At 37.6% G+C, this 19,052-nt stretch overlaps 1 protein-coding gene across 3 annotated transcripts in view; it reads left to right on the top strand.

Moving 5' to 3' along the window:
* Nucleotides 1–19,052, top strand: part of RABGAP1L (RAB GTPase activating protein 1 like) — a 689,539-nt gene that overhangs the window by 83,132 nt on the left and 587,355 nt on the right. For all 3 annotated transcript variants that reach the window (XM_082612933.1, XM_082612934.1, XM_082612935.1), the window contains exons 6-7: nt 3,813–3,970; nt 5,664–5,774. In XM_082612933.1, the coding sequence (XP_082469059.1) occupies nt 3,813–3,970; nt 5,664–5,774 (269 nt within the window). The remainder of the gene's footprint in view (nt 1–3,812; nt 3,971–5,663; nt 5,775–19,052) is intronic.

The following is a 19,052-nucleotide window of genomic DNA, read 5'->3' as shown; positions in this document are numbered from 1 at the left end:
TGTTGTGGCCTCTCCTGTTGCGGGGCACAGGCTCTGGACGCACAGGCTCAGCGGCCATGGCTCACAGGCCCAGCCGCTCCATGGCATGTGGGATCTTCCCAGACTGGGGCACGAACCCGCGTCCCCTGCATCGACAGGCGGACTCTCAACCACTGCGCCACCAGGGAAGCCCTGTTATTTTATTTTTAATTTATTTATTTTTTAATATTTTATTTATTTGGCTGCGTCAGGTCTTAGTTGCGGCACATGGGATCTTTTGTTGTGGCGTGCGGGTTGTTTGTCGTGGCGCGCGGGCTTCTCTCTAGTTGCGACACGTGAGCTCAGTAGTTGCGGCATGCAGGCTGTCTAGTTGTGGTGCAGGCTCTAGAGTGCATGGGCTTAGTTGCCCCTCTGCATGTGGGATCTTAGTTCTCTCACCAGGGGTCGAACCTGCGTCCCCTGCATTGGAAGGCGGATTCTTAACCACTGGACCACCAGGGAAGTCCCCCTGTATTACTTATTTTAAATAAATATGTCATTTAATAGCATTTCTTGGACTGTTAATGTGAAATACATAATTGAGAATTTGGAAAATACTGAAATACAAAAGAAAATAAAAGTTACTCAGAATTCCATCAGAATTAAGATTTTGGTTTGTCTCCTTTCCACATATCTACATGTGTCCTCCTGCCCACCTCTTCAAAAACAACAACAACTCGAAGAGATAGTTTTGTGTTTAACTAATGCTTTCTGTAGGTAGGTACTGCCTCTGGGGAAAAATTGTACTGTATTATTTGTCAATAAACCTTATGACTTCTGCAGAGAAAAATGCCTGTTCTAGATTATCGTGTGTGCATGTGTGTTTGTGTGTGTGTATTTAATAGTGTGACATGTATAGAAATGTTTTCCATGGTATTATGTTTTAAATTTTTTCATGATGAAATTGGTTACCCAATTTGTTCCAGTAACTATGGACATTGATAATCATTGTTTTTGAAGCTACTCTACCTTACCAATTCTTGGGTCATCATTCCAGCTTATTCACAGACTCTAGAAGTCACAAATGATTTTAACCTTGTTGTTAGAAATAGCAACTTCTAAGACATGGTCAGGATTAAATGCAGTTTGATTGCTGTTAAGGTACTGTTGTGTCCTTCCTCCAAGAAGAGAGAAAGGTATAGTCTGATTTCCCCCCCATCATTCACTACAACTCTGGCTCAGCCCCATATGCTTAGCCTTTTTAAAAAGAATTCCTGAGCCTTGCCCATCTACTTTAGAATTCGCCAAGTTCTTTGACTTTTTTTTTTTGGTGTGGCATGACGTGTAGGCTTGTGGACGGCTCTGATACAAAGAAAATGAAATAGAAGAATATAGGAGAGAAGAAAAAATAATAAATAGGGTTGGGGTTTAACTTTACTAATGTATCAAAAACTAAGTACGGGTATTCTGTTTTCACATATAATGTTTTCTTAAAAATATGCTTAAAAATGTTTTCTTAAATACACATAAAATGTAAATAAGAGACGTCACATTTTTTTTTTTTGTGGGGTTTTTTTTTTTTTTTTTGTGGTACGCGGGCCTCTCACTGCTGTGGCCTCTCCCGTTGTGGAGCACAGGCTCCGGATGCGCAGGCTCAGCGGCCATGGCTCACGGGCCCAGCCACTCCACGGCACGTGGGATCTTCCCAGACCGGGGCACGAACCCGTGTCCCCTGCATCGGCAGGCGGACTCTCAACCACTGCGCCACCAGGGAAACCCAGAGACGTCACATTTTATTTGGAGTTAGGAAGTGGGGAGTACTCAAAGTACTAAAAATAGTTTAAAGTCCCTGTTTACACCTTACCTTGTAGGCATAATCTTCAGTGACTTATTTCTAGCATGTTCTTTGATTCTGTTTTCCTCTATAACATTTAAATTATTGAGCTAAGCCCAATAAGGGTCCAGTTGAGGCTGAACATATCTGTTTTTGCCTTACCTAATGATTCCTCCCATTCACCCCAAGCACATTCAACTTCCATGTGCTGAAATGAAAGCTCCATGTACACAGCTGTATCCCTCTCTCCTAGAATAATACTTAGTACACAGAAGGCACTCAAAAATTATTGGTTGAATGAATGAGTGAACTTATCATTGTCTTAATTGTATAAGATTTGAGGTCTACAGTTATTATTGATATGAATCCATTGCTGCTTTGTTGTTACTCATTTATATAAAATTATAATGAGATAACTTTAACATATTAAAAAATTTTACGAATACTGTGAAACAAATATGATGCTATTGATTGAAGTTGAACTTTAGGCTGGCAGGCAGCATTCTTATACAGTTAACCTGTGTAAGTTAGTTAATTTAGAAAACTATTGATTTGGCACTGGAAAGGCAGTTTAGGGTAATCATTGATTACGAGATGTAAGTGTGGCCATTGGAAGTTTGAGGACCATTGAATGTGTTAGAGTATGTATGTGTGAGAAAAGGTAGAATGTATAAATATAATAAAAATAGAATATTGAGGAAAGACCCCCATACTTGAAGAAATTCTACTGTTAATGAGAGTGCTCTTATTTCAAGCAAATTATAAAATATAACCCTAGATTAATACAAAGAATAATTTGAATTCACTTTATCTAAAGTGAAGGATTTAATATTCAGAGAAGTTTCTTTACTAGTACCTCCCAGTGTGAGATTTTGAAAATATGACCTTTGTTCAAACCCTTCTTATTTCATCTTGTTTTTATTTGTTCAACCCATGAGGGACCTGAGAGATTTGGAAGTTCTTTTGTGTTTGAAGTGGACAAGTTTGAGATGGTATGATGCTTCTTTTGGAACCAAGGAAGATAATACTGTCTGGAAGAGTATGGGATGTAGAGTACTCCTCCACTTCAGGGGAGGAGTAAAAGCCATCCATATATATACACACATACATATATTTATGTATGTGTGTGTATATAAAGTCACCAGGGTGGCTTAGTACTAATACATTAGATAAGAACATTTCAGGATTCATTCATTCTGTGACACATTTATACAAGAACAACATTGAGTAACAACACTGGAAGCTCTTTAAATCATGCTACCATGTTTTCTTTTTGCAAAGACCAGTATTTATTCTATGCCTCGGGATCTACCCCTTTGAAGCTGAGAGAAGTGAAAAGAGAAATTGATACCTTGGGCTAAAACCTTGTTTGTTTGTGTTCATTGGGAAGGTTTAGATGCCAGTATCATTCTAGTAATTATCTTAGGATTCATTCATTGTAATATAGTATCTTAGGGGTCATAGAAACATCTAGACATACATACAGCTTATTTTCTGACTTTAAATTAAACGCCTTTATTTTGGTGTTTAAATGCCAGATTGAAAGAAGCAAACTACGGTTAACCCTTGAACAGTGCGCTGGGGCTGGGGGGTGGCATGTGGTAGGGGTGCTGACCCTCTGCCCAGTCAAAAATTCATGTATAATTTATAGTTGGCTCTCCATATGAGTGGTTCCTCCTTATTCACTGTTCCGCATCTGCCACTTCAACCAACCATGGCTTGTATACTACTGTAGTATTTACTATTGAAAAAAATCTGCGTATAAGGGGACCTATGCAGTTCAAACCCATGTTGTTTAGGGGTCAACTGTGTGTGTGTATATATGCTTATACTATGTATATATACACACTGTATATTACAAATTGTGTATGTGTGTGTGTATGTGCTTAGACTATATCTGCTTTATCTGCTAAAAGAGCATTGTGACCATGGGAAATTATAGATTCAAGAATTAGGGAAGAAGTTTATCAAAATGCAGTTAAATCTTTGTCTAATCTTGTTTCCATTTTTATTCTTTTAGGTAAGCAGAATTTTGTATAGTTTCTGTACAGCTTTCAAACGGTCTTCTAGACAAGTATCTGATGTTAAAGACTCAGTTATTCCTACCCCTGACAGTGATGTATTTACCTTCAGTGTCTCCTTGGAGGTAAAAGAAGATGATGGAAAAGGAAACTTTAGGTGAGGTTGATTGGAAAGATTAAAAATTGGTATTGTGTCTGAAATATAATATTGGCTAATTTAAAGTTTCCAGGGGCCTCCCTGGTGGCGCAGTGGTTGAGAGTCCGCCTGCCGATGCAGGGGATACGGGTTCGTGCCCCGGTCTGGGAGGATCCCATATGCCGCGGAGCGGCTGGGCCCGTGAGCCATGGCCGCTGGGCCTGCGCGTCCGGAGCCTGTGCTCCGCAACGGGGGAGGCCACAACAGTGGGAGGCCCGCATACCGCAAAAAAAAAAAAAAAAAAAAAATAAAGTTTCCAGAATATACAATGTTGGTATAAAGCTTTAGGATGATAAATATTTCACTGGTGAATGCATGGTTCACTTTTGTCATGCTTTTCAGATATTTTATGTAAATTATTTTCTTAATATTTTAAAATACTGATATTTACTGTAGAACATTTAGTAAAATAATAAAATTAGAATAAAAAGCTATGGTTTTGTCAGCCACAATCACTTTTTTTTTTTTTTTTTTTTGTGGTACGCGGGCCTCTCACTGTTGCGGAGCACAGGCTCCGGACGCGCAGGCTCAGCGGCCATGGCTCACGGGCCTAGCCACTCCGCGACATGTGGGATCTTCCCGGACTGGGGCACGAACCCGTGTCCCCTCCATTGGCAGGCGGACTTTCAACCACTGCGCCACCAGGGAAGCCCCACAATCACTTTTAATATTTGATTTCTAGGGTGTATTTTTATACAGTTGTATATATATATATAGTTTTTTCTTTTAACTTCATGATATAAGAATTTTTCAATTAAAATATTCTTAAAATCATTTTTAATGGTTACTGGTAGTATATTGTATGGTTTGACCATCATTTAATTAACCATTTCCTTCTGCTGTGTATTTGGAATGTTTTTCTTTAGTTCAAAAATAGGCAGATAATGGGAAACAGTTATACTCTTTAATGATCAGTTATGGGCCTTTACTTTGCCTTTGTTTCTAACCATAACTGTTAGGTAGGTATTTTACCTGTTTTTTACAGATACAGAAATTGACTCTTGGTCAAATAAGTTGCTAAAGGTATTTTTCCTTTTCAGATAAGGCAACCTATATTTTAGACACTTAACTGTTTTTGTTTTGTTTCTTTTAGACACTTATTGTTTTAAGGAACTAATTCTTGAGAATTGTCAGTCTGGCCTAGGCTAGAATTTAACTTGCCCTGATCTGTACCTCTTTGTTCATCTTTTATTTATATTTACTTGGATTTGTCACAGTCATCTCAAATTCTAGATATTTAAAAGTAAGCTCTTCTTCTCAGTTTTTGCCTTAGGTTTCACTGTGTTAAAGGCATTCATGCAACCAGCTAAACCAGAAATGTGACAGTCTTAAAAGTAATTAAATAAACCATGTTCCTAAATTTGTTAAAATTTAAAAACTAAAATTTGAAATGATGTCATTTAAAAAGTTTTGTTTTTAATCTCGTTAGGGATAAATTATAAGGCTCTTGTAAACCCAGTTTAAAAATTAATAACAACTCTGTTTTGCTGACCGTAAAGTTTGTAGTTACTCTGTGGCAAGATGAGAGTTAGGATATCTTAAGAATAAGGGTGCTGTTGTTTAAATAGTTTGTTGGCTCATTCTAACCTTGAAAGAGGGATCTCTTTTATTGTTTTTAATTATTGTTAATTCCTGTTCTTTTTGCATATTTCAGTCCTGTGCCTAAGGATAGAGATAAATTTTATTTCAAATTAAAACAAGGAATAGAGAAGAAGGTTGTGATTACAGTGCAGCAACTTTCTAACAAAGAATTAGCTATTGAAAGGTAAGCAGCTTGCTCCTAAATGCTACCAAAACTTGTATTGACATTGTTACTGTGTTTCAACAGACATACTATTGAATCTCAGCTGTATTACTTACTGTGGCTTTTCACCATGCTTCAGTTTCTCCATTTAAAAATGAGAATGAGAAACCTAATGCTTTCCCCACTTAAATAAGTTAGATATAACTGGTTCATTGAAAATGTCAATTGATGGGGGAAATAAACATGAAATGGCTTTGTTTTATCAGTAATAACTGCTTCTACCCTATTTGGGCTTTTTCCATCTCTCCCTTATTTACATATAGGACAAATACCTTAATTTCTCAATCATTTTGATTATTAAAAAGTCCATTTAGTTACTGAGATATCAGAATCTTTAAGAGATACTTCTTTAAAATATATAAATACACATGCACATATATACACACACGTGTGTCTGCATGCGTTTATATATTTATGTCTATATTTTAATTTTTTTGTTAGCAGTAGACATAGCAATATTTTAATCTTTTTATTTAGAGGTAATTTCAAACTTACAGAAGACTTAAAAAAATAGAAAGAAAAAGAAACCTAGTACAGAGAACACCTGAATGCTCTTTACTCAGAATCACTTATTAATAACATTTTACCCCATTTGCTTTGCACCCACTTTCTTAATCTCTCTCTCTCTCTCTCTCTGTCTCTCAGTCTTTCTCTTTCTCCCCCCCCACACACGCGCACACACGTGATTGTTTATCTAAACAATTTAAGAGTAAGTTACATACATCATGGTGTTTTATCCCTATCTACTTCCTTAGGAAATCTATATTTCCTAAAAATAGGGATACGAATATCTCTTATTTAACCACATTATTTGTATCAACCTCAGTAAATTTAGCTTTCATACAATACTTTTTATCTAACCTACTATTCGTCTCTAATTTTGTCAGTTAACCCAATACCATCCTTTCCCCCCATCCAATTTGGGATTTACATTAGGGTCAGATATTGCATTTAGCTGCCATATGTCTTTAGGTTTCTTTAATTTGGAAAGATTTCCACAGTCTTTCTCTCTCTTTTAAAACGTGGACATTTTAAATAAATAAATAAATAAATAATTTATTTATTATTTTTGGCTGCATTTGGTCTTTGTTGCTGCATGCGGGCTTTATCTAGTTGTGGTGAGCAGGGACTACTCTTTGTTGTGGTGTGCGGGATTCTCATTGTGGTGGCTTCTCTAGTTGCGGAGCATGGGCTCTAGGTGCGCAGGCTTCAGTAGTTGTGGCTTGTGGGCTCTAGAGCGCAGGCTTAGTAGTTGTGGCGCATGGGCTTAGTTGCTCCACGGCATGTGGGGTCTTCCCAGACCACAGATTGAACCTGTGCCCCCTGCATTGGCAGGCAGATTCTTGACCACTGTGCCACCAGGGAAGTCCCATCAACATGGACATTTTTGAAGAATACATCCCTTTCCCTTTTTTAATTTTTCTTATTTATTTTTTAACTATATTTTTGTTTATTTTTTGCATCTTTATTGGAGGATAATTGCTTTACAATGTTGTGTTAGTTTCTGCTGTACAACAAAATGAATTAGCTATATATATATATGTATACATATATCCCCATATCCCCTTCCTCTTGAGCCTCCCTCCCATCCTCCCTATCCCACCCCTCTAGGTTGTCACAAAGCGTCGAGCTGATCTCCCTGTGCTATGCAGCAGCTTCCAACTAGCCATCCCTTTTACATTTGGTAGTGTATATATGTCAATGCTACTCTTTCACTTAGTCCCAGCTTCCCCTTCCCCCACTGTGTCCTCAAGTGTGTCCTATACATGTGCATCTTTATTCCTGCCCTGCCACTAGGTTCATCAGTACCGTTTTCTTAGATTCCATATATATGCGTTAGCATATGGTATTTGTTTTTCTGACTTACTTCACTCTTATGACAGTATCCAAGTCCATTCATGTCTCTACAAATGACCCAAGTTCGTTCCTTTTAATGGCTGAGTAGTATTCCATTGTATACATGTGCCACATCTTCTTTATCCATTCATCTGTCAGTAGACATTTAGGTTGCTTCCACGTCCTGGCTGTTGTAAATAGTGCTGCAGTGAACATTGTGGTACATGTATCTTTTTGAATTATGGTTTTCTCAGGGTATATGCCCAGTAGTGGAATTGCTGGGTCACATGGTAGTTCTATTTTTAGTTTTTTAAGGACCTCCATACTGTTCTCCATAGTGGCTGTATCAATTTACATTCCCACCAACAGTGCAGGAGGGTTCTCTTTTCTCCACACCCTCTCCAGCATTTATTGTTTGTAGATTTTTTGATGATGACCATTCTGACCAGTGTAAGGTGATACCTCATTGTGGTTTTGACTTGCATTTCTCTAACGATTAGTGATGTTGAGCATCTTTTCATGTGTTTGTTGGCAATGTGTATGTCTTCTTTGGAGAAATGTCTGTTTAGGTCTTCCGTCCATTTTCGGATTGGGTTGTTTATTTTTTTGAAATTGAGCTGCATGAGCTGCTTGTGGATTTTGGAGATTAATCCTTTGTCAGCCGCTTCATTTGCAAATATTTTCTCCCATTCTGAGGGTTGTCTCTTCGTCTTGTTTATGGTTTCCTTTGCTGTGCAAAAGCTTTAAGTTTCATTAGGTCCCATATGTTTATTTTTGTTTTTATTTCCATTTCTCTAGCAGGTGGATCAAAAAAGATTTTGCTGTGATTTATGTCAAAGAGTGTTCTTCCTATGTTTTTCTCTAAGAGTTTTATAGTGCCCGGTCTTACGTTTAGGTCTGCAATCCATTTTGAGTTTATTTTTGTGTATGGTGTTAGGAAGTGTTCTAATTTCATTCTTTTACATGTAGCTATCCAGTTTTCCCAGCACCACTTATTGAAGACACTGTCTTTTCTCCATTGTATATTCTTGCCTCCTTTGTCAAAGATAATGTGACCATAGTTGCATGGGTTTATCTCTGGGCTTTCTATCCTGTTCCATTGATCTGTGTTTCTGTTTTTGTGCCAGTACCATGCTGTCTTGATTACTGTAGCTTTGTAGTATAGTCTGAAGTCCGGGAGCCTTAATTTTGCGCATTAATTTTGTATCCTGCTACTTTACCAAATTCACTGATTAGCTCTGGTAGTTTTCTGGTGTCATCTTTAGGATTTTCTATGTATAGTATCATGTTATCTGCAAACAGTGAGAGTTTTATTTCTTCTTTTCTAATTTGGATTCCTTTTATTTCTTTTTCTTCTCTGATTGCTGTGGCTAAAACTTCCAAAACTATGTTGAATAATAGTGGTGAGAGTGGGCAACCTTGTCTTGTTCCTGATCTTAGAGGAAATGGTTTCAGTTTTTCAGCATTGAGAATGATGTTCACTGTGGGTTTGCCATATATGGCTTTTATTATGTCATGTAGGTTCCCTCTGTGCCCACTTTCTGTAGAGTTTTAATCATAAATGTGTGTTGAATTTTGTCGAAAGCTTTTTCTACATCTAATGAGATGATCATATGGTTTTTACCCTTCAGTTTGTTAATATAGTGTATCACATTGATTGATTTGCATATATTGAAGAATCCTTGCATTCCTGGGATAAACCCCAGTTGATCATGTTGTATGACCCTTTTAATGTGCTGTTGGATTCTGTTTGCTAGTATTTTGTTGAGGATTTTTGCATCTATGTTCATCAGAGATATTGGCCTGTAGTTTTCTTTTTTTTGTGACATCTTTGGTTTTGGTATCAAGGTGACGGTGGCCTCATAGAATGAGTTTGGGAGTGTTCCTCTCTCTGCTATATTTTGGAAGAGTTTGAGAAGGATAGGTGTTAGCTCTTCTCTAAATGCTTGATAGAATTTGCCTGTGAAGCCATTTGGTCCTGGACTTTTGTTTGTTGGAAGATTTTTAATTACAATTTCAATTTCAGTGCTTGTGATTGGTGTGTTTGTATTTTCTTTTTCTTCCTGGTTCAGTCTCGGGAGGTTTTACTTTTCTAAGAATTTATCCATTTCTTCCAGGTTGTCCATTTTATTGGCATATAGTTGCTTGTAGTAGTCTGTCATGATCCTTTGTATTACTGTGGTGTCAGTTGTTACTTCTTTTTCATTTCTACTTTTGTTGATTTGAGTCTTCTTTTCTTTCCTGATGAGTCTGGCTAATGGTTTATCAATTTTGTTTATTTTTTCAAAGAACCAGCTTTTAGTTTTATTGATCTTTGCTGTTGTTTCTGTTATTTCTTTTTTCATTTATTTCTGGTCTGATCTTTATGATTTCTTTCCTTCTACTAGCTTTGGCGTTTTTTGTTCTTCTTTCTCTAATTGGTTTAGGTGTAAAGTTAGGTTGTTTACTTGAGGTGTTTCTTGTTTTCTGAGGTAGGATTGTATTGCTGTAAACTTCCCTCTTAAAACTGCTTTTGCTGCATCCCATATGTTTTGTGTCATCATGTTTTCATTGTTATTTGTTTCTAGGTATTTTTTTATTTCCTCTCTGATTTCTTCAGTGGTCTCTTGGTCATTTAACAGCATATTGTTTAACCTCCATGTGTTTGTATTTTTTTACACTTTTTTTTCCTGTAATTGATATCTAGTCTCATAGTGTTGTGGTTGGAAAAGATGCTTGATATGATTTCAGTTTTCTTAAATTTACCAAGGCTTGATTTGTGACCCATAATGCGATCTGTCATGGAGAATGTTCCATGTGCACTTGAGAAGAAAGTGTATTCTGTTTTTTTTTTTTAAATAAATTTATTTATTATTTTTTGGCTGCATTGGGTCTTCATTACTGCGCGTGGGCTTTTGTAGTTGTGGCAAGCAATGGCTACTCTTCCTTGTGGTGCATGGTTTTCTCACTGTGGGGGCTTCTCCTTGTTGTGGAGCATGGGCTCTAGGCTTGCGGGCTTCAGTAGTTGTGGCACGTGGGCTCAGTAGTTGTGGCAAGTGGGCTGTAGAATGCAGGCCCAGTAGTTGCAGTGCATGGGTTTACTTGCTCCACGGCATATGGGATCTTCCCAGACCAGGGCTCGAACCCATGTCTCCTGCATTGGCAGGCAGATTCTTAACCAGTGTGCCACCAGGGAAGTCCTATTCTGTTGGTTTTGGATGGAATGTCCTATAAATATCAATTAAATCTACCTGGTCTAATATGTCATTTAAAGCTTGTGTTTCCTTATTTATTTTCTGCTTGGGTGATCTATCCATTGGTGTAAGTGGGGTGTTAAAATCCCCTACTATTATTGTGTTACTGTCGATTTCCCCTCTTATAGCATTGTCTTATGTATTGAGGTGCTCCTATGTTGGGTGCATAGATATTTACAGTTGTTATGTCTTCTTCTTGGATTGATCCCTCGATCATTATGTAGTGTCCTTCTTTGTCTCTTGTAATAGTCTTTATCTTAAAGACTATTTTGTTTGATATGAATATTGCTACTCCAGCTTTATTTTGATTTCCATTTTTATGGACTATCTTTTTCCATCCCCTCACTTTCAGTATGTATGTGTCCCTAGGTCTGAAGTGGGTCTCTTGTAGACAGCATATGTATAGGTCTTGTTTTTGTATCCATTTAGCCAGTCTGTGTCTTTCGGTTGGAGCATTTAATCCATTTACATTTAAAGTAATTATTGATATGTATGTTCCTATTACCATTTTCCTTAATTGTTTGTTTGTTTGTTTGTTTGTTTTGCTGTACGTGGGCCTCTCACTGTCGTGGCCTCTCCCATTGCAGAGCACAGGCTCTGGATGTGCAGGCTTAGCGGCCATGGCTCACGGGCCCAGCTGCTCCGCGGCATGTGGGATCTTCCTGGACCGGGGCACGAACCCGTGTCCCCTGCATTGGCAGGCGAACTCTCAACCACTGTGCCACCAGGGAAGCCCTTCTTAATTGTTTTTTTTTGTGTGTGTGTGGTACACGGGCCTCTCACTGCTGTGGCCTCTCCCGCTGTGGAGCACAGGCTCTGGACGCACAGGCTCAGTGGCCATGGCTCACGGGCCCAGCCATTCCGCGGCATGTGGGATCCTCCCAGACCGGGGCACGAACCCATGTCCCCTGCATCAATAGGCAGACCCCCAACCACTGCGCCACCAGGGAAGCCCCTGGGTTTATTTTTGTAGCAGTTGTTCTGCTATTGATTTCTTTTGGAGTATTTTTAATTTCAGTTATTGTATTGTCCATTATTGTTTGTTTGCTCTTTAGTTCTTCTAGGTCCTTGTTAAACATTTCTTGTATTTTCTCTATTCTATTTCTGAGATTTTGTGTCATCTTTACTGTCATTACTCTGAATTCTTTTTTCAGGTAGTTTGCCTATTTCCTCTTCATTTATTCAGTCTTGTGTGTTTTTATCTTGCTCCTTTGCCTGAAAGATATTTCTCTGTCTTCTCATTTTGTCTCATTTACAGTATTTGAGGTTTCCTTTCCCTAGGCTGCAGGGTCATAGTTCCTCTTGCTTCTGTTAGCTCTGCTCCCGGTGGTGAGGTTGGTCCAGTGGCTTGCGTAGGCTTCGTGTTGGGAGGGACTTGTGCCTGCATTCTGGTGGGTGGAGTTGAGTCTTTTCCCCCTGTTGAACAGGACCGTGTCAGGTGGTGTGTTTTGGGGTGTCTGTGAGCTTAGTATGACTTTAGGTAGTCTGTGTACTGATGGGTGGGTTTGTGTTCCTGTCTTCATTTGTTGTTTTATGTGAGGCATCTAGTGCTTGGAGGCTGCTGGCAGTTCGGTGGAGCTGGGTCTTGGATTCAGATAGAGGCCTCTGTGAGAGGTCTTGGTGGTTAATCTTCCCTGTGGCCAGGAATTCTTTAGTGGTCCAGTGTCCTGGACTTGGTGCTCCCACCTCAGAGCCTGAGGCCCAACTTCCAGTCAAGGAACCAAGACCCCACAAGTTGTTCATACCAGTTATGCAGGGATCTTTACAGTCCTTTCCGGTGTCCAAGGTCTTCTGCTAGTGTTCAGCTGGTGTTCTATGAGAGTTGTTGCATATATAGATGTATTCCTGATGCATCCGTGGAGAGAGATGAACTCCACGTCCTCCTACTCCTCCTTTCCCCTCTTTTTAATATAACATTGCTCAGTTTGGGTTTATCTAATATTTCCTCGTGATTAGATTCAGATAGTTTATTGCTGCATAGGTGATGTTCTGTCCTTCACAGTGTATCACATTTGGAGGCACTTGATAACCCTCTGTCCCTTTCTGGTGATGTTAAATTTGATTACCAGTCAAGATGTCTGGTTTCTCCATTGTAATTCCTTTTTTTCCCCCTCCCTTGCAGCTAGTGGGCAGTTTGTGGGGAGACCCATGAAAATATCTTGCTTCTCATCAAAATTTCCTCCTTGGTGTAGCTTTCATTCATAATTCTTGTCTGATCCAGTCTTGCATTAACTTAAATATAGAAACCTTGGTGAATATAGGTGAAATAGTCAGATACCTAATTATGTTTTCTTTGTTAACTTAGATAAACATTTACGCATACATTTAAAATATATTATACATAATAACTTAGAAATGTTGCTTTTTGCCCACTCTCATGTTCATAAGGCCAATTTATTCAGACTCTCAACAATAATCTTCAACATCAGTGTCTTCATCATCACTTAAGCTACTTTTTGAATAATTTTAAGGCATTTTTCCAGAGCACATTATCTCAACTTAAGTTGTTGAGTTAAAGCACTTTTTGAATCAGTATATATCATTATCATTAGAAATTCTACCTAAGCCAGAATTTTACCTACCATTTTTATAACATTAAGATAGCTTAAAAAATTCATTCCATATATAACCACTTAACATATTGCTTTTATTTTAATATAATTAATGTCGATGATAATATTTAACAACTATGGGTTCATATGCTCAGCAGTAATTACCAAATCTGTTAAGTGTTTTTGCCTCCTTTTTCACACATTCTGTCAGATGACCTCTAAACATCCAAACTAAAATTAACTTGAGATTGCTTCAGTCTAATGGGTCTTCCCCAAAGAATACTTTGTTCAACATAACAGACAGAATTTCCTGTGATATGGGGTATTTTTTAAATACTTCGATTTATCTTTGTTTTTTCAAAAAAGAAACTTGCTTTTTATTGGATTATATGTGGTACTTAATGTGTTTAAATCCCAAAATGTAAGTAGTGGAATTTAAGGTAATCCAGTAGGTGGCAGTCTTGTCAAAAGAATTCTTAACCTCTGATTTTTTTTTTTTTTTTTAAGCATTGCTGCTGACAAAGTTCATTTATAAAGACATCGGTGTGAAAGTAAATCCTTCAAATTACATAATTTTGGGTTACTTTCTGAGAAAATGATTTTTAAAAACAACTTCCCATTTTGTGAAATTTCCAACATACACACAAGTAGAAAGAATAATATATTGAACAGCAGTGTACCCATCAGCCATTCTGAATGCTAATTTTCAGTATTTTAGTTTTTAAAAATATTAGTTTTTATCATGAAAAAATCTATTTCTCTGTGCATTCAAGAGTTCAAGCATTCCTCATGCATAGATATTTGACAAATTATACTGTGATTATTGGTCTCAACCCCTTTGAAGGCAAGTACTGTGTCGTTTATCTCAGAATCTCCAATATCTAGCCCTGTGCTAGGAACCAGAGCTTTGTAGTTACTTAGTCCTTACTTAGCACTTTCTCTGTGCTGAGCACTGTTCTAGGTGCTACTTATGAGGTATAGGTACTATTATCTTCATTGTACAGTCAGGGAAACTGAGGCACAGAGAGGTTAAATAGCTTTCTCAAGGTCATACAATTAAATACCAAGTCTATCTGGTCTAGAATAAATATTCTTACTCTCTACTTCGTTTTAAAAACTTGTTGAGTAAATGAATAAAAAGTATATAGAAATTTTATAAAGTTAAGAGTATTGGCTACATTCACTGTAATGTGCAGAGAGTAATAGAACATTGCACCTAATAGAATCCTAACCTGTTTAGAGGGTATGTGAAAACTGCTCTCATATTTTGAAACTTTCTAATGTTCTTTTGGTTTTCTCAGTCACCTGTGTTAGATTTTACAAGTTAAGCTTTATTTAGGAACTGGACATAAGAAAGAAAATAATGTTAACATTTTTGTCTGATGGCCATTGTAAAATTTAATTGTCATAACAACGTGTGAGGAAAACATTTTAATTATTACCCTATTTTTTTTTGCAGAAGATGAGACAGAGGCTTAATGAGATTAAGTAACTTGGTCACTTGGCCAGGAACTGGTAGAGACAGGGTTTAAACCAAGGCCATCTGACTTCTGAGTTTATACTTTTAGAGACTGTACCCAATTAAATTTTGATTATGTGCTAAGTTTAAAATTAATTAAACCAGTTAGAAAATAAATGGATTGGCATTCTTTGGTGTATTTCCAGCAGAATTTGAAAGTGAGAGTATAGATGGGCATCCAAGTGATTGTTCAGTGACTTCAAACCCAGGGGCACCATGCCCTGGGAGAAAAGCTGATAGATTTGTAGACGAGAAGACCAACAATAAGAGCTGAGAGGAGAAAGCAAGATGATTGTAATCTGAAACGTGTGAGAAGAGCAGCCTAAGTCTAATTATTGAGAGGCTCCAGTTAAAATGTTAAAGCAGATCTGATCAGGTCAGTCTCTTTCTGGTGTTTCCAAAGTGGAGATAGCAATCTTCTCTGTCCCTCTCCAGCTGGCATTTTCATGGGTTTTGGTCTCATCATGTGTAGAAATACTTCAAAAGATTTTCTTACATACTACTAAATTTATACGGATTTTTAAAGCTTATTTAGTATTTAAAATACCCTAACACTATTATATAGCACCCACATCAATGCTTTGAATAGATTGCTAGTTTTGCTAGATACCCGAAAAGCGAGGGGGAAATTTTTCATTTTTTGCTGTATTAATTTTCTGACTAGTTGATTTTTGCCAAGTATTACTTCTTAATTTGTCATAAAATAATTCAGGGAAAATAATACCATATACATTTGGAAAATGGGTCTCTTTACAGTTCCCTAACAAGAAGTGGAGTTCTAATGATGGTAATTCCAGACCTTTTGGAGGGTTAGTTGGGAAGAGAATTTTGGCTTCAGGGTTTTATGTCTGTCAGATCACTTTGTTCCCAGGGATCTGCCCTGATGCTTGATGTGTGAACCAGAATGAAGTATTGATACAGCAAGCAGAGTATAATTACTAGATTTGTTTTAAGTATACAGCTTTGTTTGTACTGAGTAACATGGGCCATTACTGCTAGGAAGAAAGAATTTCCATGAATCACTTTTATCTGATTCTAATTTTGGGGAGTACAATCATTACATATACATTAAAGTATATATATATATATATATATATATATATATATATATATATATATATATAAAATATAAAACACATCATTACTAGAAAGCAGTTTGATCATTTGTAGAGTGATTCAGAGATGTGCCTGTTTTGATAATAAATTCTGCTTCAGTTCTTAATTTGTGCTTTCTGGCTTGCAGCAAAAACTACATAGTGAGAAGTTGAAGTGTTAAGTACCCTACCTCATAGCATGAGTGATTGATAGGTACCTTTCCTTGTGTTATTTTCTTGAGGAAAAGATTTCCAAGCCATGGAGTACTGAAAAAAAAAATCACCTAGGGCTCTTTTCTTCTCACAGAATAAGCAATTTTCTAATATGATTTGTTATCACTAAAGTAGAGAGATAGTAGAACCTGAACTGTTAATTATTTTGGGGCTGATATAATTGGATGTTAGACCATTCTGAGGATCTTTTGCTGAATTTATGTAGCACTTATTTTTGCCTTCACCCTAGCAAGTTGTTAAATAGTTTTATTTAGAAAGGAGCTCAAGTCACTGACTTTAAGTTGCCTAGATGTAAAATCAAGAGTTTTAGATGTCTTAATAATTTTTCTTAATGGACATCATTTTTCTCCATCCTGAAAATGAGAAAAAGTTAGCAGGGTGACCCAAAGTCAGAATAATATATATTTCTTAAATTAATTAATTAATTTATTGTTTATTTTTGGCTGCATTGGGTCTTTGTTGTTGCACATGGCTTTCTCTAGTTGAGGTGAGTGGGGGCTACTCTTCATTCTGGTGCGCAGGCTTCTCATTGCAGTGGCTTCTCTTGTTGAGGAGCACGGGCTCTAGGTGCATGGGCTTCAGTAGTTGTGGCATGTGGGCTCAGTAGTTATGGCTCACGGGCTCTAGAGTGCAGGCTCAGTAGTTGTGGTGCTCAGGCTCAGTTGCTCCGCGGCATGTGGGATCTTCCTGGACCAGGGCCTGAACCCGTGTTGGCTGGCTGCATTGGCAGGCGGATTCTTAACCACTGCACCACAAGGGAAGCCCCTGCATAATATTTTACAAACTGTTTTTGAACTTACTCATTTGTCCTCTTTGAGTTTTCATATAAGGCAGTAGAAAGGTAACTCTCTTTTACCTTAGAAAAACAGGATATATTTATACAAAATACTTTCATTGTTCTCTGATAGTTATTTCAAGTGACAGTTGATAGAGTTATCGGCATCATCAGGTGCTTTGGAGAATGAGAAATTGGAAGCTTCTATCTTCTCTCAGCTTTTGGACTGGAACTTGTAATTAGGACAGAATTTTCAGTGTCTTCCATGGCTAGCTTTTGCTGGCACCCAGTGGTGGGGGGTGGTGGCACTCCAGAGGTATGTATATAATACTATTAACTTTTTAGCATCATATCTTAAGAACTACTTTTTTCATATTAGCAATGAAAACGTACATTGCTTTCTGTCTAAAGTTTTTCTAAGTTTATTCTAGATGTCTTGGGGCTCTTTTTTTTGTGTGTGTGCGGTACACGGGCCTCTCACTGTTGTGGCCTCTCCCGTTGGGGAGCACAGGCTCCCGATGCGCAGGCTCAGCGGCCATGGCTCACGGGCCCAGCCGCTCCGCGGCACGTGGGATCTTCCCAGACCGGGGCACGAACCCATGTCCCCTGCATCGGCAGGCGGACTCTCAACCACTGCGCCACCAGGGAAGCCCTCAAATGAACTTTTAAATGTGAAATAATTACAGACTCACAGGAAGTTAAAATAATAGTATAGAGAGGCCCCATGTACACTTCACCCAGCTTCCCCCAATAGTAACATCTTACATAACTATAGTATAATGTACAAACTAGGAAATTGACATTGGTACAATTGATAGACCTCTACTGGAGCTCTTTTTGAATCCTTTTGTAAATCATAGTATGCTTCTATAATATAATTTCTTAATTAATTAATTGTTTTTCCAGTGGCAAAAGATCTTTACTTAGCTTTATTTAACTTAAGGTGACTAATTAAGATAATTATGGACAAAGGGGCTACCAGGTCCTAGCAGAGGAGAGAGTTCCAGGTTGTTCAAATGTAGTAGTTTGTTTTTTTTTAAACTGAAATATATTTGACATATCACATTGTGTAAACTTAGGGTATACAACATGTTGATTTGATACATTTATATATTGTAATATGACTGCCATTGTAGCAGTGGTTAACACCTCTGTCACATCATATAATTATCAATTATTTCTTCTTTGTGGTTGGAGTAATTAAGATCTAGTCTCTTAGAAAGTTTGATTATATACAGTGTTGTTGTCTATATTCACTATACTGTGTGTTAGATCTCTAGGACTTATTTACTACTAGTTGGAAGTCTGTACTCTTAAACAACATCTCTCCTGTTCCCCCACTCCCCAGTAAACACCAGTTTACTCTTTGTTTTTACAAGTTTGATGTTTTTAGATTCCACATATAAGTAATATCATACAGTTTTATGTCTCTGTCTGGCTTATCTCACTTAGCATAATGTCCTCAAGATCCACTTTTGTTGTTGCAAATGGTGGGATGTCCTTTTTTCTCATGGTTGAATAATATTCCACTGTATATACCACATCCTCTTTATGTATTCATCTACTGCTGGGCCCTTAGGGTGTTTCCATATCATGGCTGTTGCAAGTAATGCTGCGATAAACATGAGAGTGCATTTATCTCTTTGATATCCTGTTTTCATTTCCTTTGATTATATACCCAGAAGTGGAATTGCTGGATCATATGGTAGATCTATTTTTAACTTTTTGAGCAATCTTCATATTGTTTTCCATAGTGGCTATAACAATTTACATTCTTGATTAAGAAAATAACTTCTTAATTTATAGGTTTAAGAAATTTTGATTTCTAACCCGGCTGTTAAGTTATTAGAAGAGATGAGGTATTTTAACTGTATCCTATGCCAATTATCAATTTATTGCCTCTTGGTTCCAAATCTACCCTCTTACTCGATCTGCGTTAGTGCAACTTTATGCATCTTCTTTGCAGCAAGCACAATATTAAATTGTGCCAGTAGAG

This window comes from Mesoplodon mirus, assembly GCF_964341445.2.
Source record: "Mesoplodon mirus genome assembly, chromosome: 3".
NCBI lineage: Eukaryota > Metazoa > Chordata > Mammalia > Artiodactyla > Ziphiidae > Mesoplodon > Mesoplodon mirus.
Note: the sequence above shows the minus strand (reverse complement) of the source record. Positions and strands in the feature narration are given on the sequence as shown.